Source organism: Rhagoletis zephyria, unplaced genomic scaffold, assembly GCF_001687245.7.
Source record: "Rhagoletis zephyria isolate East Lansing unplaced genomic scaffold, Rhagoletis_zephyria_1.1 Rzeph_scaffold_00902, whole genome shotgun sequence".
NCBI classification, from domain to species: Eukaryota; Metazoa; Arthropoda; class Insecta; order Diptera; family Tephritidae; genus Rhagoletis; species Rhagoletis zephyria.
In genome coordinates this window covers 121378-144404 of record NW_016157986.1, presented here as the reverse complement: position 1 = coordinate 144404, position 23027 = coordinate 121378, and the positions used below count along the sequence as shown (strand labels likewise).

Genomic DNA, 23027 nt, shown 5'->3' with positions numbered 1-23027 from the left:
ATTTAAAAGCAATATTAACAAAAATATAACGATGGAAATTTATGTCACGTGACGCCACGTCACGTCACGTTTCACACTTGGGGTTGTAAAAGAGAATTGAAACAATTTGCATTAATTCAAAAAACTCTAAAAACAACTAGAATTGCTCCAAATCATATTAAAATAAGTTTCATGAAAATAGCCATCCACAATTCGCAGAGTTTTGCAATTTTGTAAGAAAAGAGAAAATCAACTTCCATTTTTTGTCACGTAACGACACTCTCTTTAAATGCTTATATTTCAGGACCAAGCAGTTCGATTGATTTCATTTTTCGGTTAAATATAGAGCTAATTATGTGCTATACAATGGCCTAAAAAAGTTAAAGAAAACGAATGGTATTCGTTTTTTGTATCACATTGAAATCGTACGACTGTCACGTGCGCCACCATGGGAATGCCCATATATGGTTTTAACAAACGACATATAAATCCAAGTTTCAAACTGTGTACGAAATTTCAATATTCATAATCGATTATGCTTAGCTACTGGACCACCAAACGAAAATTGAGTAGTTAATTTGAAATTTGTGGTACGCCGTAAATTTTTTTTCTTATCTCGACGAATATAATTAAATATCCATTGCTGGGGAATGTAAAAATCGAACTTTGGGTTTTCGGTTTAAAAGCAAAAAACGACTAACACCTAAATTAAAAAAAAAAAAAACTGAAAAAGATCACTAACCAAACTANCGACATATAAATCCAAGTTTCAAACTGTGTACGAAATTTCAATATTCATATCGATTATGCTTAGCTACTGGATCACCAAACGAAAATTGAGTAGTTAATTTGAAGTTTCTTATCTCGACGAATATAATTAAATATCCATTGCTGGGGAAGGTAAAAATCGAACTTTGGGTTTTCGGTTTAAAAGCAAAAAACGACTAACACCTAAATTTAAAAAAAAAAACTGAAAAAGATCACTAACCAAACTCCAAAAAAAAAGCGGTTTTTGGAAACACCGATCTTATTTGAACATCCCTAGTTTTTACATCAGCTTCGTAGTTTGACAACTCAGTTTTATTTTACCGCGCCATTTACATTGGGTACAGATAGATCTGATTGGCTTGATGTCATTTTGAAGACAGCAAGTTGCTCACATGAGAAAATGGGACAAAGTTAAAACAGAAATTTGACAGATGTTAAGACACATTTATTAGAAAGTGGAGATGCGGGGTTATAGTAAGTAAAGAGGAAACAGGAGAAACAAAGTTATTCTGTGCTTACTTCATACTCATACCATGATATCTAGGATTCGCCACGTACAGAAATTTTTTTGTCTTCGAAAATACAGTATAAGATTAAAACTTAGATACGGTAGAGCTGCAAAAACAGCGGAACACTATCGATAGGAGCGATGTTTTATTTTTTTTTTTTTAAACATCAATGATGATCATCATCATCAACATCAAAAAGATAGTATGNGAGAAACAAAGTTATTCTGTGCTTACTTCATACTCATACCATGATATCTACATTCGCCACGTACAGAAATTTGTTTGTCTTCGAAAATACAGTATAAGATTAAAAGTTATATACGGTAGAGCTGCAAAAACAGCGGAACACTATCGATAGGAGCAATGTTTTATTTTTTTTTTGAAAACATCAATGATCATCATCGTCATNAGGTGTTGATGGCGAATTTAGATTTTCGCCGCGGTACTTCTTAATGTCAGAATGATGGGTTTGTTGTAATATGAATCCGCCTTGCTTACAACAAACACATAATTTTGACATTAGGAAGTACTGCGGCGAAAATCTAAATTCGCCATTAACACCACCTTGTATAAATTCGCCTTGATAGTATGCCATCATTAGAAAGTTTATCCGTTGCTGATTTGAGGCAAGCAATAAATGTAAAAATTAAAGCATGATAAACTCATAATCTTTTACAGTTTAGCAGAATTTTAACGTAAAAGCATACGAATAAGTGTTTAAGGAATTTACTACTCATACAAATGATTTTGTCAGTGCCAATTGGTCTCTAATATAGGGCTGCCAGACGTCCCGGTTTTTCCGGACATGTCCCGGTTTTAGACTATTTGTCCCGGTGTCCCGGTCCAACCTTAAAATGTCCCGGGTTTCGTTTTAGTGTCCCGGTTTTTGATTTGATTGCACAAATTTGAATAAAAGTTCAAAAATCACTACACTAGGAGAAAGAACGCGCTGTAATATTCAGAAAAATGTTATGAATTCACTGAGGGAAATAACGCATAGTAAACATGAATCTTTTCTTTTTGATTATCGTTTAAAAATTTTCGTATTTAAAAATAATACTTTCATAACACGCACGCGTGGTAATGATTCAAACTCAACCTTTAAATGCGCATTTATGNTAAAAATTTTCGTATTTAAAAATAATACTTTCATAACACGCACGCGTGGTAATGATTCAAACTCAACCTTTAAATGCGCATTTACATGTTTGGCTGTAGCTGAGTGCACGAAGATGCCTGCCACAATTTGCTAATTTCCAGAGGGTGAGGGTTCAATTCCCATTACAACCAGCACGGAATTTAAATATTTTTTATAACTTAATTATGAAAAAGCAATCGGTAATTGCAAATCGTTTCATTTTAATATGGGCGTATTTGAATTGAATATTTCTATACTAAATACAAAAATTTGTATACTTAAATGTATTACGAGTTGGGTTGGTGCTCTTTCATATGCGTATTTTTTTAATTTAGCACGCTTTTTTAACTCTAAACTTCAGTGCACCANTTGGGTTGGTGCTCTTTCAAATGCGTATTTTTTTAATTTAGCACGCTTTTTTAACTCTAAACTTCAGTGCACCGGTTTCATTTGTGAAATAGTCACATTTCGAGATAGTTGAACTTTGCACAAGCAATAGTTGATGATGAGTATATGTACCTAAATACGTTCAAAATGACGTGCACAGAGTTTTACAATTATATTAAGGAAAAGAAAGGAAAAGAAAAGTTTTAAAACAAGTTCACAGCAACGAAAAATATGACTGATATTTTAATGTTATCTTGTACTTATATTTTTTTTTCATGAAACCTAGAGTACTTAGAAGTACAGTGCCGTACAAAATTATTGGCTCGGAGGCTCTTTCATTAGATCACAATTTCTAATCAGATCTTTTAGACAAATTTTCAAAATGTAGCTTTTGAGCCAATTAACAAAGTGCATGTCTGAAGTTGATGGCAAATTTCGTTGATTTTTAGCATTTATTTTTTTTTACTGACAGTGTCTTCCATATAAAAAGAATTACCGAACATAGTTTGTATGGAAGAAACTCTCAGTAAAAACAATACCAAAAATCAACTAAAATTTAATGGGCAGCAAAACTTCATTTTAAAAATATGTATAAAAAGTCTGTTACACAAAGTTTAACAATTTTATTCCTATGTTTTTCATATATTTATTATAAATTGTATTTTTATAAAGAATAAAAAAAGCTTCATGCATTGTGAAAAGTTCTCTGTGCTTTGGTTGTGATAAGTTGTTTTGATTTGTTGGCGTACGTTGTAATGATCTCATGATCTCATGTTTTTATGTTTTTGTTTTTGTCTGTCAAAATAAAATTTCACTACATCCTTTCGCACGTCAAATGAAATGAAAAATGAGAAGGGGGCGAGAGGCCCTCCCTAAAGTGTCCCGGTTTGGCAACAGATATATCTGGCAGCCCTACTCTAATAGGGAGAGTCAAGACTAAAAAAACTGAAGTGTAGCTTAGACTATTACCTTAAAGAGCAAATATTTTATTCATTTACCAAGACATTAATTATAACACAAATTAATTTTGTTGTTGCCTTTTGAATATTTTTTATTTTTCATTTAAATAATGAATAACTTTCCTTATTCAATGTGACCTAAAATATACGTCAAATAAATTGAGTCATTGCCTTATTAACACATTTTCATTTTAAATTGATTAATGGATAATTGTATTTACCAAGTGTTAGTTACTAGATACAAAAGTATTATGTTGTCGTAAATAGCAAAGTACAAGTATGTTGGATGTTACTATATACCGATTATGCTAGTATTCATACGAGTTTCTGGATTATTGGGACCATTTCGAGATTTCCGAGACTTCTTCGGAGTTTTCGAGACTACTTCGGAACTATTTCAGTATATTCGGGATTCTTGAGACTATTTCGGGACTTTTTTTTTTGGGATTCTCGGCCCTATCTCGAGAATTTCTAGGCTGCTTCGAGATATCTAAGATTCTAGGGACTATTTAAAGTTTTTCGAGATTAAATATATCGATAAATAATAATAATCCTGAAATAGTCTCGAAAAACCTGATTAAATCCCGAGTATCTCTAAAATCCCGAAATAGTTTCCAAAGGTAAGATAAGTTCAGTTGTAGTGGGTTAGGTTTTGGTGAATTTAGGTGTGGTTAGTTTAAATGAGGTGTGGTGAGTTGTGGTAAGGTAACTTAAGGTGAGTGTAAGGTAAATTTTAATTCTTTTAATCTTATATTTAGTTTGAAAGTATTTTGCACGTCCAAATTACTCAGGTACTTGGCGCATGCTACATTCTTCCCGTTTTTGAACTTTAGTATCTACCCTGCAGTGAAAAACCAAACGAGTCAGTAAAACTACCAGTTCATACTAGATGAGCTAAAGCGATGACATACAAGTTCGACCATTTCGAACCACGAATAAAACGCTTTTAATCGCTTTTCTTACAAATGTCGGCTCTGGCGTCGCGTGAAGACTAGCGTTTCTGGTTCTGAGGTCGCAGATTCCAGGCCGCCTGGAGGTGGTTAAGATTTTTCAAATTAAATCAGTGTTATTTAAATTTAAATGTATGTAAATTACAAATTTGAAATTCTAATTTCATTTGAGAAAAACATGTACATATGTATATACGTAAAGAAATACCTTTGCCATACAAATTAAATGAATTTAAAACAAATATTTTTCTTTTTGAAAAATTGAATTTAAAAACTACAATAAAAAACCTGAATAAAAAATACGTTAAAAATAGAAAAAAAAGTAATTCCCTGCCCAAGGTCTACAATCTCGGATCCCAGGAATGACACGCTAGTGCATTGCATGTCGGCAAATGCGACTATTGGGGCGCGCTATTGTTTTGAAAGTGAAAAAAGACACGTACAAAACAAATTACGAAAAAATACGCTCAAGAAAAAGTTCGGCGAAGAAATACGCATAACCTAGTTGACGACGAAGAAAGGCGCGTAAATATAGATTTATGCCTGGCCAAGGACTGTAACTTCAGCATCATTCCCCATAAACTTGCATTATAAGTGAATGGGCAACAAAACTGCATACTCGAATATTTTGTAGAAGTTCTGAATGAAAATTTTAAAATCATGATGAGAATTTTTTGAATTTTAGTGAACTTTAAATAAAGTGTGAAACTTTGATTTAAATGCTTTATATTATAAAACGAACTATATTTCATAATTAATATTAATAACACTGTATATCACCCGGCTAGGTATTGGACGAAACCAAATTTTTAAAGAGATTTTGAAATAAGCAAAAAAGTAATCTCTCTGTTTTTCGAAGTAAGCCTCCGAGATATGGGCCTTCGAAGTTCGAAATTGGACCTTTGGTAAAAAATTATTTTTAATTATTGCATGTAAACTTTTAAAACATAATATTTCAGAAAATTTTGAACTGATTTTTAAAAAATTCATATCGTTGTAAAGGTGAGTTAATAACCATCTTTCTTGTGATATGCATATTTGTATACTTCGTATATAAAAATGTGAGAAGAAACACATTTAAATGAAAAAATACCCTTTTTTGTATAAAAAAATATTTTAAACAAAAAGAGTAAAAACCGATTTTTAAAAAATTGGTATCGTTGTAGAGGAGATTAAACCTTTTCCCTTATATGCATATTTATATACTTCGTGAATAAAAATTTGAAAAAAAACACTTAAAAGTAAAAAATAATTTTTTGTATCAAAAACTATTTTAACCAAAAAAGTTCATCGCCGATTCTTAAAAAATTGGCATCGTTTTTAAGGGGATTAAATCCCTTTTCGTCTAATAGGCATATTTGTATACTTCGTATATAAAAATTTTAGAAAAAACACTTAAAAGGAAAAAATACCAATAAAAAAAGAGGACTACGTCTATGTTTTTAGGGTTTTAGTTATTTACATGCAATACTTAAATATAATTTTTTTCCAAAAGCCCTATTTCGAACTTCGAAGGCCCATATCTCGATTTCGGAGGCCAACTTCAAAAAACGGAAAAATCAAAAAAATTGATTTGGTCCAATACCCAGAGAAAAAGTTGATTTTGCCGTACAGGGTAATAATGCAAAAAAATTTTTCTTGAAAATAATTGTGACTATTATATTAGAACAAGTTTTGACGCTCATAGTAGGAAAAAATGTTCTGCACCGCCAGTGTTCAACTTACTGTACTTACTGTACATATTTATGTATGCTTATATATATATGTACTTTCAACCGCTAAACGATTTTGAGAGCTTTAATTTCTGATATAATAAAACTGTAATAAAAGTAATAATGTAGTTCTACATTCCTATGTATATAGATGCATGTTTATAGGAATATATATAAGATTGTGCAGTTATCATTTACAGCTTTAGTTGTTCACATTTAGTTCATTTCACCCTACGTGTTTACGGTGCTCTCGTTACAAGTATGAGTGTTCTAATTTCAATGCAATCGGTAATCCTGACGGCAGCCATTCTGCTGCTCATCGCCAGTTGGAGGTTGTATGAAAAACGAAGATCCTTTCGTAATATAACATCCAAATTGCCGACGCAGTACGGATTACCTTTTATTGGGGTCACATATAAGTTCTTTAATTTAAGTAGTAAGTGCCGTGAAAAGTGTCCGAGTACTTAAAATTTTTTAAACATTACGTTAAATGGTTAATTACAATACAATTGCAGAAGTTTATAGCACTGTAAGCCGTGGTTTCGATGAAATAAAGAGTTTAACCGGTTGTGTGTGGGTAGCCACAACTCCGATTATAATTACTGTCGAGCCGGAAGTGATTGAGCATGTCACATCTTCATCTGAGTTTCTCAACAAAGCCAGAGATTTGTATGCTCACTTTAATAACGGTGTCATTAACGGGATTATTGTGAATCCAGGTGAATAAGTGTTATAACACATATGTTTATATGTTCGTATAAAGCCAATTTTATGCTGAATTTTCGCATGCACAGTGAAGAAATGGAAACCCGGTCGCAAAGCAATAAGTCCTTTTCTTAGCCACAACAATCTCATGAGCTTTTTCCCGCTATTCAACGACAATGCAAAGAATGTGAAGCAGAAGTTAATCGCTATGGCTGGTCGCGGTGAACAGGACGTCTACGGTGTTATCAAAGCTTATGGCTTACAACTGAGCATTCGTGAGTTTGTAACAATATACATAACGTTTTACGCTTTAGCGTAATAGGTTTAAAACTTACTACAAGTTAGTTGGTCAATAACATAATATTTTCGATAATTGCGTGAGCTTAGAAAACGAGAAATTGATATTTAGCCTTAACATGAATTTCATTTCCCCAAACCGGTTCACTTTTCACTTTTGGTTTCCATGTATTTATTATGGGCGGATGACAAATGTTCGGCTGAATTTTTTTTTCGGGCGAAACTCAGGATAAACCAGGTTAATTTATTATAACAAGTGCGCGTTGATTTTGTTTTTGGAGAACTGTGACTTTGTTTGCCTTGTTATTTATAAATACTTTACAGATCTGTGAACAAAGCATGAAATGATGAATTGCTTTGAAGATATAAAGCGACACTTTAAGTTATCAAATATTAGATACATATCAATATCATGTGTGAAAAATACCTCCCCCTCTGTCCACGGTTAACTAAGGTCTTTGAGCTGAATATATCAACCCTAACGTAAAAAAATTAAACTTAAATGACTACTTCCGACGCTGGGTAATATTAACATTGGCTCACTGTTAGTGTTGCCGCACCGTTCAGAAGAAATGTATCACCAAATATCCCTAAAAAGGATCAAAAGTATCAAGAAAAAAAATTCAAGTATGAAAGTATTATTCTTCAATAAAACTTCTTATTCTTAAATTAAAATGGTAGTTTGAATTTTTAATTGAGACTGTTGACAGTTTTTAATAATAATATTAGGTTTTTATATAAAATGCATGGTGAAAATAAAGCTTTTATACTGGGTAACAGTTGAATTCGTTCGCATAGTTAACTAAAATCACATATCAAATTGTTGTGTAACACTGTAAATACATACAAGTAATTTTCACAATACATACTCAAATTCTTAAGGCAGTGTCAACGACAACAGTCTACTTGTCTGTAGCTAACAGTGATGCCATATGCATACTAAAGGTGGTATGTTCGGTGAAAGAAAACAAACTTAATGGGCACGTTCAGAAGACGAAACAGCTCAGTAACTGTGGCGATTGCACCTTCTGAATTCGTTATTGTGTACTTCTGATCAACTCAACAGTTGCGTGTTAGATGGTCGTAATATTTTTCTGATCATTTGAGACATCAAGGAGGTGTGTACCTTTGAGATTTGCATTTTACAGCCAATGTATCAAGTAGAGGTGTCAAACTATCGATGGTACTATCGATAGTATCGATAGTTTTATTTTTTTGCCCCTATCGATGAGTAGTGATAGTTTTTCTCAAAAAAGGCTAAACTATCGATAGTACTAGTTGACTATCGATAGTTTAAAACCTCTATCGCAGCCGATTTTATTTATAATTTCTCCATGTAGCTGCGCGTCAGTTATTTAAGTTAGTCAATTTTTTATTAAAAGTGGTACTTTCATTGTGATTCCTCCGTTTTTTCAAGGAACCTTTAATTGAAAAGCTCCCTTTATATTTAAACGTTGCTTCAAACCATAAGGCTATGTCTGAAGTAAAATATTTCTCGGTGTTTGAAGTTTGTATGTTTCTTGGCTGTAAACAAATCGAAAAGTTATATTACGAAATTTAAGCAAAATATATCATATTTGAAAATTTATAATAAGCAACAATTAAACAAGGCAACAGTGATTTTGTTGCGGCAAATGATAAAGTTGTTTTTGATAGACTTTTTTATGCTGATTACGAGTCCGTAAGCATAAAGTTTCCATCAGCTCCAGATTTTGAGAAAAACGAGGTCAAAGTGTCAAAAAATCGCGTTTTTTGCAATATTTTAGAAGGTCTAGCACAAAAAACAAAAGATGATAGAACCTTTAACTGGGGCTTAAATTAAAGCTATAACTCTCGGCTACTATCCCCGCATCTTGACCTGATGGTCACTTAAAGTCATTTATTGAACAATATAAAAATACTGGAATAAATACTGTGCTAATGAAAAAAATAAATAAGTTTAGCCAAAATCAGCTTTTGCTGTTAAATAAATAACTATAAGTGACCTTAGGGTTAAGGTTCAGGGATGGTATTTTAAGCGATTATAGTCGAAAGTTCAAGCCTTAATTTCAGCCCAAGTGGAAGGCTCTATCCCCTTTTGTTTAATTGCGGTGGGTACTCAAACTTCGCACAAAATCAGGTTTTGCTGTTCGATAAATGACTATAAGTGACCATCAGGTCAAGATGTAGGGATGGTATTTTCCGGGATAGTAGTCGAGACTCCTAGCTTTAATTTAAGCCTAATACCGCCTTCTGATTCTTTGCTAGAGCTTCTGAAATTTTGCCAAAAAACTCGATTTTTTGACATTTTGACCTCGTTGTGCACAAAATCTGGAGCCGATGGAAACCTTATGCTCATGGATTTGTAATCAGCACTGGCAAGTCAAGCAAAAACAGCTGTAACATTTGCCGCAATTTTCCCTTTTTTGTTGCCACGTGTTATAGATCATAAGAGGAAGCTTTCTTTACCAGGCTAATAATTTTATTTTTAATTGTAAGCTTCAGTAATAGATATGTAAATTAATAAATAAAATTCGATAATAAAATGCTTTACTTAGACAGAACTATACATGTTTAGGCAATATTTATACATAAAGTGAATTTTAAAGTTAAAAGTTACTTAAGAAACTGCCCTACGTGTGTTTATATTTTCAATATTTTGTTTTTTTTTTATTTTTCGATGCCGTCCCAGTTAATTTGGAGCAGTTTTTAACATTACATTGACTATCGATGGTAGCGTTGACACTATCGACAGTATTGCTGGAAACTATCAACGAGTAATGATAGTTTTTTTCTGAAACATGGAAACTATTGATGGTGGCACTATCGACAGTTTTACAAATCTAGTATCAAGCTGTTCAGAAGACGCATAACGATCACTGATTTTTTTTTTTGGCAACGGTTGCGCTCGACTGCTGCGCCTTCTGAACCTACCCAATTTTAAATAAAAAGGAACGTAAAACGATTTTGTTAGAAAAGCAGCTATTTTAGGGTTTTCCCATGCACTTGGTCTTCAAACACTTAAACCTAAGTTCAATAAATATAAAAACGTCTTTAAATATAAATCAAAAATTTTTATGAAAATGTCAATTTCTATTTCACAAAGGGCAACCAAATATATTGATTTGGGTGGAAGATGGGAAGAGTTACCCTCAACCTGGTTGTGAATTAAAATGTATCACAATTTATACTAAGCTAAAAATAAAAGTATCTTTTAAAAATTCGATGAAAACAAATCATTTTGATCCATTTGGATCAAAACGGCAGCACTGCTCACTGTACGCAGAATTGCATGGATCTCGCAGATGTAGCAATACTTGATTAAATTTCTCTAAAATTGCTTAGAAAATCCTTACACATATGTAGCTTAATACCCTAAAGCCCCTATTCTTTAGTTGAATACTTTGATAGCTGGAGCGTCGGTGTCCATTCGAACGGCATGGCCAAGCTAGCGGAGCCGCTGTATTTTCATTCGATGTACTATGCCGCCAACGGCGTAAAGGCCTGTAAATATGCCGCAACATCTTTTGCTCGAATACCCTAAGAGCCGCCTAATCGGATGTTGTCACTGTCCATGCTTCTGCGCCATATGCCTGCACAGTCGTGATGAGTAACTCCTTTTAGTGCTGTCGAAAGCGGTTTTAAAGTCGACAAATAGGTGGTGAGTGTCGATCCTTTTCTTGCGGGTCTTTTTCAAGATTTGAGGTATTGTGAATATCTGGTCTATAGTGGATTTGTCAGGTCTAAAGCCACACTGATAAGGCCCAATGAGTTCATTGACGGTTGGCTTCAATCTTTCACACAATACGCTCGATAAGACCTTGTATGCTTAGAATGCTGATCTCGCGGTAGTTGGCGCGAATGGCGTGGTGGAGTAGGCAGAGCCCACTTAAATTCCAGTCGTCGGGCATGCATTCATCAGACCATATTCTGCACAAGAATTGATGCATGCACCTTATCAATTCCTCGCCCCCGTAGTTGAATAGCTCAGCTGGCAGGCCGTTAGCTTTAGCAGCTTTGTTGTTTTTCAGCCGCGTTATTTCTATTCGTACCTCGTCGTAGTCAAGCGTTGGAACATCGACTTCATCATCATCGACTGCGGGCTGGGGTTCTTCTTCTCCATAACTTTCCGTGGTGCTACCATATAGTAGGGTGGAAATGTGTTCCCTTCATAACTTAAGTACGTTTTGACCATCGGCAACTAAGTCGCCATTGTTATTCTTACAGGAGTACGCCCTGGTCTTGAAAGCTTCCGTAAGTCGCCTAACTCTCTGGTTAAATTTCCGGGTATTCTTCCTGCCGGCCGGCATTTCAAGCTCTTCGTACTCAAGTATTTCGGTCTATCCCTTCTTATAGCGCTTCCCTCTTCAGATCCCTATAGCGGTCCCACATAGCGCCCGTTGCGCCCGATCGCAGCATGGCCTTGTAAGCGGCATAGAGTTTTCCTCCACTAAATCAAAATCAATTTTAAACAATTTAACAAAGTTTTATTTTGATGTACTTATTTATTATGGTGACCCAAACAAATGTTCACGTGTTGATTTTTTTATTTAAATATTCATAACGTTTTTCTTGTTAATATTTTTTATTATTTTTACAAAAAATATTGGTAAAACTTTATACAAAATTTAGAAAAATTCAAAAAAATTTCAGAAATATTTTGAACTCTTTCATAGAGTTTAAGAACAATTTTGGGTATGCAGTTTTACAGCTCATACAATTTTAGTATAACAAAGTGCAAATCAGCAAAAGAAACAACTAAGAAAGTCTAAGTACGGACGGAGCCGAACATCAAGTGCCCGGCGCAAGTATGTATTAAATATATATAAAGCGCGTATCAACAAAATGCAAAACCGCGTATATGAGGTTGCACAAATTATTTTCTAAAGAGTAAAAGACTCATATTTCAAAATGGCTCTCTTTTTTATAAAGCAATCGCATTTCTAGCTAATATATTTCAGGACGAAAGGATAAGGATTGAGTCAAGAGCTTGTGCGAGCAAATCCAATTTTTGCCTAAAAATGTCAGTTACGCGGTTTGGCTGAACGACGATATGCGGTTTAGTGATTTAAACGACGATTTGTGTTACACCTTTCCGAAAACTCCTGCTGAATGGTAAACAGGGGTGGTTTTAGCCCTATTTTAAACATCTTCGATAGCGCGTTCAGTTAGATATAGTGAGATTAACTTCTATAGTCATATGTGAGCGGTATCACGCCCATTTTCCAAAATTCCATAATAACGTTACTTATTTTTAAGGGATTGTTGTTAGTATCAATTTTGAGTAAATTAGCGTGCTTAAATTTCGAAATACCCAAGTTTCTGGGATATCTGAAATTTACAGTTATGTGAAGAGTGGCCGTAATTTTAGTCCGATTTCAATAATTTTCAACGTTTCGCTTATATGTTACAAGAACAATAACCCTACCGAATTTGGTACAAATCGGTAGAATTCCGCATCAGATTTAAATATAAGACTTAGTATGTAAATGTAAATACTGGCGGAGCACAGGGCCTTTTTCAACCTTCTATGCCAACGGTGGGCAAACGTGGCTCTATCAGCGAAATATGGCTCTTTGCTTAGCAAAGCGCGGCTCTTTTTACTTTCTCTTTGCTTAGAACATTTTATACCCGAGCGCACATGTGCACAAGTGTATATCAACTTTGNTCCTGCTGAATGGTAAACAGGGGTGGTTTTAGCCCTATTTTAAACATCTTCGATAGCGCGTTCAGTTAGATATAGTGAGATTAACTTCTATAGTCATATGTGAGCGGTATCACGCCCATTTTCCAAAATTCCATAATAACGTTACTTATTTTTAAGGGATTGTTGTTAGTATCAATTTTGAGTAAATTAGCGTGCTTAAATTTCGAAATACCCAAGTTTCTGGGATATCTGAAATTTACAGTTATGTGAAGAGTGGCCGTAATTTTAGTCCGATTTCAATAATTTTCAACGTTTCGCTTATATGTTACAAGAACAATAACCCTACCGAATTTGGTACAAATCGGTAGAATTCCGCATCAGATTTAAATATAAGACTTAGTATGTAAATGTAAATACTGGCGGAGCACAGGGCCTTTTTCAACCTTCTATGCCAACGGTGGGCAAACGTGGCTCTATCAGCGAAATATGGCTCTTTGCTTAGCAAAGCGCGGCTCTTTTTACTTTCTCTTTGCTTAGAACATTTTATACCCGAGCGCACATGTGCACAAGTGTACATTAACTTTGTTCGCATAACGGCTGTTTGTAACAGCCAAAACGAATCAAGATAGATATGGACAAATTGTTACATAAAAGCTCAGAATGAATAGAGAAGTCGATTNTCTATCAGCGAAATATGGCTCTTTGCTTAGCAAAGCGCGGCTCTTTTTACTTTCTCTTTGCTTAGAACATTTTATACCCGAGCGCACATGTGCACAAGTGTACATTAACTTTGTTCGCATAACGGCTGTTTGTAACAGCCAAAACGAATCAAGATAGATATGGACAAATTGTTACATAAAAGCTCAGAATGAATAGAGAAGTCGATTATGCGATGTCTGTCTGTCCGTCCGTTCGTCCGTGTACACGATAACTCGAGCAAAAACAGAGATATCTCCACNTATGCGATGTCTGTCTGTCCGTCCGTTCGTCCGTGTACACGATAACTCGATCAAAAACAGAGATATCTCCATGAAATTTGGTATATAGGTTTCCATTTATCACAGGTAGGTTGGTATTGAAAATGGGCCAAATTGGACTGTAATCGCGCCCACTTCCCATATAACGATATTTTCGAAAAATGCAAGAACTGCGATATTTCTGTTAATATTGGATGCGAATTAATGAAAATTAGTACGTGAAGTAGAATTGTGGTAAAAATAATATTATTATGAATTTTTTGAAAAATGGGCGTGACCCCGCCCACTTATGATGAAATACTGTATCACAGTAGCCGCTTCACCAATCCTCACCAAACTCGGTCCGAGCCTTGCCTATGGCCTAGCTAAGAAATCTGTTAAAAATCTTTGAAATCGGGCAATAACCGCGCCCACCTACCACATAACGGTAATTTACAGAAACACGAAAACTGCGATAAATTAGCAACTACTGAAGCTAATTAACTTAAACTCAAAGATTGCAATACCCACTTCAGATCATCATATATGGACGGGGTCACACCCATTTTCCAAAAATGTCAAAATAATATAATTTTTTTAAGCACAATTCTACTTCACAGTCTAATTTTCAACAATTTTCATCTTATATTTACTGAAATATCGTAGTTTTTGCATTTTTAGAAAATACCGTTATATGGGAAGTGGGAGTGGTTACAGACCGACTTTGCCCATTTTCATTACCAACCTACCTTGGGTAAAGGGCAACCTACATACCAAATATCGTTGAGATATCTAAATTTTTCTCGAGTTATAGTGTACACGGACAGACAGACGGACAGACAGACATGGCTTAAACGACTTATCTTTTCATTCTGAGCATTTATGTATACATTTGCCTATATCTATCTCGATTCGTTTTGGCTGTTACAAACAGCCGTTATGTGAACAAAGTTAATATACCCTTGTTCACATGTGCGCTCGGGTATTAAAATTCATCCACACTATCGAGACTATGGACGACAGCGCACTATCGGAAAAAAAATGACTATCGGCAAAATCGATAGTGACCCAAAAAACTATTATCAACTATCGATGGTGTCCACTATCGATAGGTTGCCGCCACTACTGCCCAGAGAGTTTTGTTTAGATAGAAATTTGTTCTCTTTTATTTTCATTTTGACGCATTTCAGTGTTAGTTCTTTAATTCAAGCATGGCTACTACTTTTAGGTAACTCAGTGAAAAATGGAAACATATATTGGTGTTTTAATTATAAGAAAACAAGGCAAATAGCAAAATCGGCTTATCTTTTTCTTTTACAAAACGGCTAAAAAATCGGCTGCCGGCTAAACCGAAATTTCTCCGGCTGTTTGCTATCGCAACCGACTGAATTTAGCCGGAAAACGGGTAAAATGGTAACACTGGTACCAAGACGCGCATGCTCTGACTGTTTGTGTGATGACAGACCCAGACCCATTCGCTTTGCTTCTCTATCTTATCTTGCTTTTTACCGATAATATCGATGTCGTCTGCATACGCCAGCAACTGTACGCTCTTGTTAAGTATTTTTCCTGAACGATTCAGTTCTGCGGCTCTTATCTTCTCCAACATCACATTAAAGAAATCACACGAAAGGGGGTCGTCTTGTCTGAAAACTCGTTCGGTATCAAACGGCTCGGAGAGGTCCTTCCCAATTCTGACAGAGCTGATCGTATTACTCAACGTCATTTTACACAGCCGTATTAGTTTCGCGGCCGCTGTGGTGTAGTGGTAAGTAGTGGGCGCTTCCACTCTGCAGCACCTGGGTTCAAACCCTGGTCAAAGCAACAACGCAAAAATATAGATAAAGGTTTTTTCTTAACAGCGGTCGTCCCTCGGCAGGCAATGGCAAACCTCCGAATGTATTTCTGCCATGAAACGCAGCGTCTCATAAAAATACAATCACCGTTCGGGGTCGGCGTAAAACTGTAGGTCCCTCCGCTTTGTGTGAGAACATCAAGGCGCACGCCAGAAATCGGAGGAGAAGCTCCAAACACTAACATATGTGTAAGCGCCAATCTATTATTATTTTATTAGTTACGCGGCGATACCAAATTCAGACATTTCATTTTATTTCAAAAAACATTACTACAATAAGACTTAGTCTTTTTTAGTACAACAGTTTCATACAAACTACAAATTATAACAATAGAATATTAAATGTAACAACAAATATCGAAAGTAGTCTAGATAAATATTACAAATACAGATTGGTTCATCAATTTGAAGAGAAGTGGGTATACAGAATAGCTTTAAAGTTGCTCTTGTTAAGTTTGCTTCTAACATTAATTGGAATAGAGTTCCAGATTCGTATAGCGTTAATGAAAAACAGTCTTGTGGAATTGTTAAATTTGTATAGAGATAAGATTAAGTCGTATGATCGTTCCGACTTAGGAAAGATAAGTTTTTCATATAAGTAATAAGGTATCTTCGTATTCATAAGTCGGAAAAGGAAAATGCAGTTTGTGGCCTTTATGTAGTCGGAGATTTCACACCCCAGCAAGGAAGACCTCCAGGCAGATATATGGTCAAATTTACGAATACCAAATACGTACCGAGTAATATGATTAAATAATATGTGAATTTTATGGGCAGAGGCGGAATCAAGTTTGCTGTATACCAACTCTGAGTACGTTATTATAGGTACAATTAATTGACGTGCTAGCATTTGTCTAGTGGCAAATGGAGTGAATGATGCCGAAAGCCTCAGATTTCTAAGTATTCCATATACTTTGCTCAGTAATATGATCACAACAGCTAAGGTTAGAGTTGATAACAAACCCCAAGTTAGTTATTTTGGTGACCAGTTTTAAGGATTGATTATATAAATATAGCGAACATCGCGGCATAAAGACAACTTCTCTTCGTGCTTTCGAAATCGACAATTAGATGCTGGGTGTTGGTCATATTCTCGCAGGTCTTTTCCAAAATTTGGCGTATTGTGAATACCTCATCTATGGTGGAAGCTAAACTACGTCTTTTTAATAATGATCTCAAAAAAAAAGAATATTAAATATAAAAAAATTAATAAAATTTTTTATCATTTTCAATGGATGGAAAAAAGTATTGCGCATGATTTAAAAGCAGATTTTGAAAAAGATTTGCCGATTTGAAATAATTTAAATGTACGTTTGCATACTTCCCAAACATTTTTTATGTAACATAATTGAGGATGAGTTTACAATATCCGAAATTAACCTTTTTAAGAAAAGCGAGAAAAGTTGGTGGTTTTGGAATTAAAAGAACATCAGGCGCTGGAACTGCAACATAAAGCTTTGCCATTGCTTGGATTGTCGGCAAGATTTAAAATATCCGCTGTGATAAATCGTTGCGTGCCGTATATTTTAAATTTTTGGTACAACGTATAACTGTGAGTCTTTGTAGAGTACAAATGAAATTCGTAAAGTCAAAATACTGTTCACAATTATTTGTATTCGCGTACCTAATAACACTGGATCGCAAATTTTAATTTTGATTTTGTTCTCCAGATGCCACTATCCAATTTGTATGTAGAACCGCTCGCTGATTCGATTATTCAATTGGTTCGTAAGTTATACGTGATTAAGTGAAACCACTATTTTTTAAAGTTGAATAACGGTAAATTGCAAATATCTCGCAAAGTTATCCATAGAAAAAAAACTATCTCGATTTTCAGAATCACCGAGAAATTCTACATGTCAACTGAATAGTGGCATCTGGAGAACATTTTTCCTGTAAACCAGTGTAATTGTTGAAGTTTAAAAAAATTATCAGCTTTTTGTCGCGTACGCAAAAAATTTTAAAAGTAGGGGAAATTGAGAGAGAAAAATGACATTTCATTTTAAGGGAAAGCGGCAGATTTTTGCTGGAAAAATGTTTGCCAACAGCAATTCGCCAATAAAAACAGCAGATTAAAAACAGCTGATTGGAATTTACGCAAATCTATAAATTGAATTTGATGGTTTGGTAATTAAAATAGTAAAATGCGACTAAGTAAACTTGTAAGAAGTAAGTAATTATTCGTTTAGTCAGCGAACTCTGTCAGGATAAGACTTCAGGATTTGTTTTCTTACGTTTTCAGTTTTATACCTTTGAAAGTAAACACAATTTTTATCAGCTGTTCGTAACCTGCAGGTTTCTGCAAGTTTTCTGCTCGCGTACTATTGGATGTTTTTCTCTTGTGAGAGAACAGATGACATTTCGCCGAAATTTTGCTGTTGAACATTTTTGACAGGAGCTTTTAATCTAACGTACCTTCTGACTAGCCAACATTTAACAGAACTGTTACGATCGGCTTTAATTGACGTAAAACCAGATTATGAAAACTTGGCCAAATGGATCTTTGGAATTTTCTTTAATATCTATCTTACGTACATTAGAGTTATAATAAAATTGATGTTTTCCATTTTTAATAATAGTTTTATTTAAAAATAAAATTTTTTTTTATGGCTCTTTGTAGCATTTAGAATTTACACGTGGCTCTTTTTGGCCTCGGCATTTCCCACCCCTGCTGTATTCGAATTAATCCTTGCGCTTTCGATAGAAGCAACATTTTGATTGAAACAAAAAGGTTTTGAAAGCCAATGTAATTCCCTTTCACGGAAAAATGTTGCCATTGAGCCATAATTACTCCTTGCGGTTAAACAAATTGGACAAAAGCAGTGCTCTTCTAAAAAAGGACCCGCTGAAACTACCGGATTTGTTCTGAAAAAAAATTTAATGTTTTGTTATACTAATCTTATAGATTTTGAGGCGGGAAACAGGATTCTTCTGTTTAAAAAACGAAACAATTAACCCCTTAATACAAAAAATGCATTATTTATTGCATTTATAATGATTTGCATGCAGTTGTGCATCTGCCTCACAATTCTATGTCACTTTGAGTCATGATAAAAATCTCTGGTCCTCTGAGAGCCAAACTATAACGATTTTAAAGTCAATCTTCGAAACTATTGTAAGAGTTTTTGTTCTGAATTTGGAAAAAATTTTAGCAAAAATGTGGAATGAAATCTCGTATTTTAAAGCTATCAACACGTAAAGGGCTTGTGGTGTGCGGCGTGCAGTCTGTCTAAATAAAATACGTGTAAACCGTATGAACTGAACACAATCCGCAACACAAGCCCAGGCTGTCGTTTGATTGCACGCCAAGTTGTTGCCGAGCAAATTCTATTTTCTAAGTTGACAGGTGTTTTTATTACATTTCGCATCAGTGTTGGGAAATGAAATTGAAATGAAATCTATACAAAAACTGTATTTTTGACTATAAATTCTATCGAGTTTTTAATTTGCTCATTTTAATTGCACACATTTTCAGGTACAATTCTTAACCAAAAGCATTTTTAAGGAATTATTAATGGAAAAAAGAAGCATCTTCTTTGGATTCGGTACTAAAAATGGGCATAGCATTTCATTAGTAACACAGTGAAACCCGCTTAAGTACCCCCCGCTTAAGTAACCAACATTTTTGGGCAATGTGAATTTTTGAATGTAACCTGAAGAAAATTCCTCTCTTAAGTACCTCCCCGCTTATTTACCCAACCCGCCTAAGTACCTCAATTTTTGGTACCCCATTTCCCATTTTACCTATAATTTACCCCTTTTAAGTGCTCTTTTAAAATTCCTTAAAATATTTACATATTTTGAATCTCAGTGGCAGCGTTACACACCTTCGGCAAAAAAAATTTAAAAAAATCAACGGTAATTTTTAGCCACTTCAAACTTGCACATTATTACACTAAAATTGAATGGGGTATAAAACTATATACTCAAAAAACACATCTGAGAAAAAAATTTAAATTTTGATGAATTTATTTCTTTAAGTGTTCTATAAAATCTTAGGCTTAGATTTACATGGTATTTGTTAGGGAATGAACTGTATTTTAATTGAAAAATCTTAAATAAACACGTAGACTTCATCAAATGTTTATGTTTTATTCAACGATTTACGTATTTATGTAAGTTAACAAATCATCAATCATCATCAATAATTATGTTCGCTTAAGTACCCGCATCGAGGTACTTAAGCGGGTTCTTTTAAGTACCCAACCCGCCTAAGTACCTCAAAAAACTGACATTTTTCGAGAGGTACTTAAGCGGGTTTTACTGTATTAATACTCTGGCAATATTCCTAGCTATAGTGCTTATCAAATCTATACGACACCCACATATCGACAATATTTGACCATTTATCTTAATATTATTTAATTTTAATTATTTGTTTATAAAACTACAGTTTATACTTTAACAATTTTTGTGCAGCGTTAAACAAAAATCCACAAAGTTTCGTAAAAGTTTCGAGCTTTTTATTTAAATAATTTGAATGTTCAGTTTTGTAGACCCTTCGATAGTCTTTATAGTTCTGAGAAATTAATCAGTAATTCCAAGCACAAAGATCTTTTGTATGAAAAATGAGCAGGAAAGAATCCTACTCACACGCCGTGTACACCTGAGTAACACTCTTTTCTGCTCATCACAGCGAACGGCAGTGCGCGCGAGTGAGGAAAGCAGCAACGGTAGCATGCTGAAATGTGACTCGCTTATATATACACGAGATTTGTAAGTTTTTATCCAGACGTCCAATCGACATGTTTGAGATATCGTTGGAAAGGTCTTGCAGAGTGTGTCCAGAAAATGTATTCAAGCTTCATAAGCGATTAACCGGATTCTTAAAAATTAGGCTAAAACATTGCGAAACAAAAAACGTTTTTTTTTATTTTGCCGGTTTAAGGGGGCATGTGGGCACACCCAACATATTTAGTGTTATTCTATAGGCGAATACCTTTCAAACGATACCTTAAATATTAAGTTCCGGCCACTAGTTGGAAAGATATAGAGGTATATGTGTTTTGGTTCGTGTCTCCACTACGAGATGCTTTGGTATGTAACTATATGGCGTCTGTACGTACCATCATTTAATTTTTTTCAAACTTTCAGGAATTAAAGTACAAAAAAAACTAAGAAGGTGTTGTTCCAGGATGTTTTGATTCGTACGCCTTTGTGGGCGTGGCTGCTGCCTGAAATTCGAAAAAATGCAATTTTTTAAACTACAACTGAGGCCGCACTAGTTAGTCCATGTCATTCATGTGGATATCAGTAGAAGGGTCTTCAAACAAGCTTTCTAACGCTATCTTTTGTGTTTATAAAATATAAATATGTCATAACTTTACCGCCTGAACACTAAAAATCGGGCTGCTGAAAATATACATTTCGGGTATTTTCTCAAAAACTGGTCAGTCGATTTTATTCTAAGTTTCCACAAATCTAGCCCAAAATCTTAGCTTTCATCTGGCATACAATTTTATATCTGGAAAAACTCTTGTTGTGGCGATATTGCGATTCAAATTGACAAAATATGNGGTCTTGCAGAGTGTGTCCAGAAAATGTATTCAAGCTTCATAAGCGATTAACCGGATTCTTAAAAATTAGGCTAAAACATTGCGAAACAAAAAACGTTTTTTTTTATTTTGCCGGTTTAAGGGGGCATGTGGGCACACCCAACATATTTAGTGTTATTCTATAGGCGAATACCTTTCAAACGATACCTTAAATATTAAGTTCCGGCCACTAGTTGGAAAGATATAGAGGTATATGTGTTTTGGTTCGTGTCTCCACTACGAGATGCTTTGGTATGTATATGGCGTCTGTACGTACCATCATTTAATTTTTTTCAAACTTTCAGGAATTAAAGTACAAAAAAAACTAAGAAGGTTTTGTTCCAGGATGTTTTGATTCGTACGCCTTTGTGGGCGTGGCTGCTGCCTGAAATTCGAAAAAATGCAATTTTTTAAACTACAACTGAGGCCGCACTAGTTAGTCCATGTCATTCATGTGGATATCAGTAGAAGGGTCTTCAAACAAGCTTTCTAACGCTATCTTTTGTGTTTATAAAATATAAATATGTCATAACTTTACCGCCTGAACACTAAAAATCGGGCTGCTGAAAATATACATTTCGGGTATTTTCTCAAAAACTGGTCAGTCGATTTTATTCTAAGTTTCCACAAATCTAGCCCAAAATCTTAGCTTTCATCTGGCATACAATTTTATATCTGGAAAAACTCTTGTTGTGGCGATATTGCGATTCAAATTGACAAAATATGGCTCCAAAAAGGGTCAAATGGTTAAAAATTAACATGTCCGTCTAATTTGGTTACTTTGAAATATAAAAATAACATACCCAGTTTCCCGAAAAAATTTCTAATTCCCCGATTGCCACTTAAACCGAAATCCCCTGGAAATCGGGGAATTTCCCGCGAGTTGACAAGTTGAAGGATGCAGCTGTGCTAATCAATTCGTACATGTCTTGGAAACCACAATTTGTGTGTATTTTAGAGTTTTTTTCAGTCACATGCCGAAATTGTAACATTCTTCCCCATTTTAATTGCAGGTATGTACACAGTATGTAACTATGCTACATGGGTTTATCACCCGCACTTGACAACCTACAGTTGTACATTAATATGTATGTATGAATGCATTTAGTTCACCCAATGTGCCACTACTACTTACATATATATGTATAAATTGCCACTGAGCAAAACTACTTGAGAAAAAAGCATTAGTTTAATAGCACGAGTGCAACATCGTACACGCGATAGAAGTAAAACTTCTTAAAAAAAGCACATGCGTGCACACTGGGTAGAAATCGAAAATTTAACTACGAGGCAATCAGACGAATACAGTTGTTAATTTTATCCAAAGTTGGTACCAAGTTGATAAGTTTTTATCATTTCTCATAATTCTTTTTATTTTTAATTTTTTCGAAAAGAAAGGATGTGATCATTATTTTTCGCTTTATTCCGTATTCGAAAAATTATATGTTTCAATGGACAAATCGATTTGAATACATAATTTAGATTTAGATAATATTTTAGAACGGTTACCGAGATACATATGTGATCATAAGTGGGCGGTGCCACGCCCATTTTTCAAAATTGTATCCTAAACGTATTTCTTGGTAACGAATTGTTGCAAGCATCAATTTTGAATAAATTAGCTTCAATAATTACTGATTTATCGAAGATTT

General features: G+C 34.5%; 1 protein-coding gene across 1 annotated transcript in view; it reads left to right on the top strand.

The window, feature by feature from the left end:
* Positions 1-6609: 6609 nt before the first annotated feature.
* LOC108361984 (probable cytochrome P450 313a4) overlaps positions 6610-23027 on the top strand; it is a 31753-nt gene continuing 15335 nt past the window's right edge. Inside the window, exons 1-3 of the mRNA XM_017614804.1 lie at positions 6610-6838; positions 6918-7121; positions 7197-7382. Of these exons, the coding sequence (XP_017470293.1) occupies positions 6664-6838; positions 6918-7121; positions 7197-7382 (565 nt within the window). The 5' untranslated portion in view covers positions 6610-6663. The remainder of the gene's footprint in view (positions 6839-6917; positions 7122-7196; positions 7383-23027) is intronic.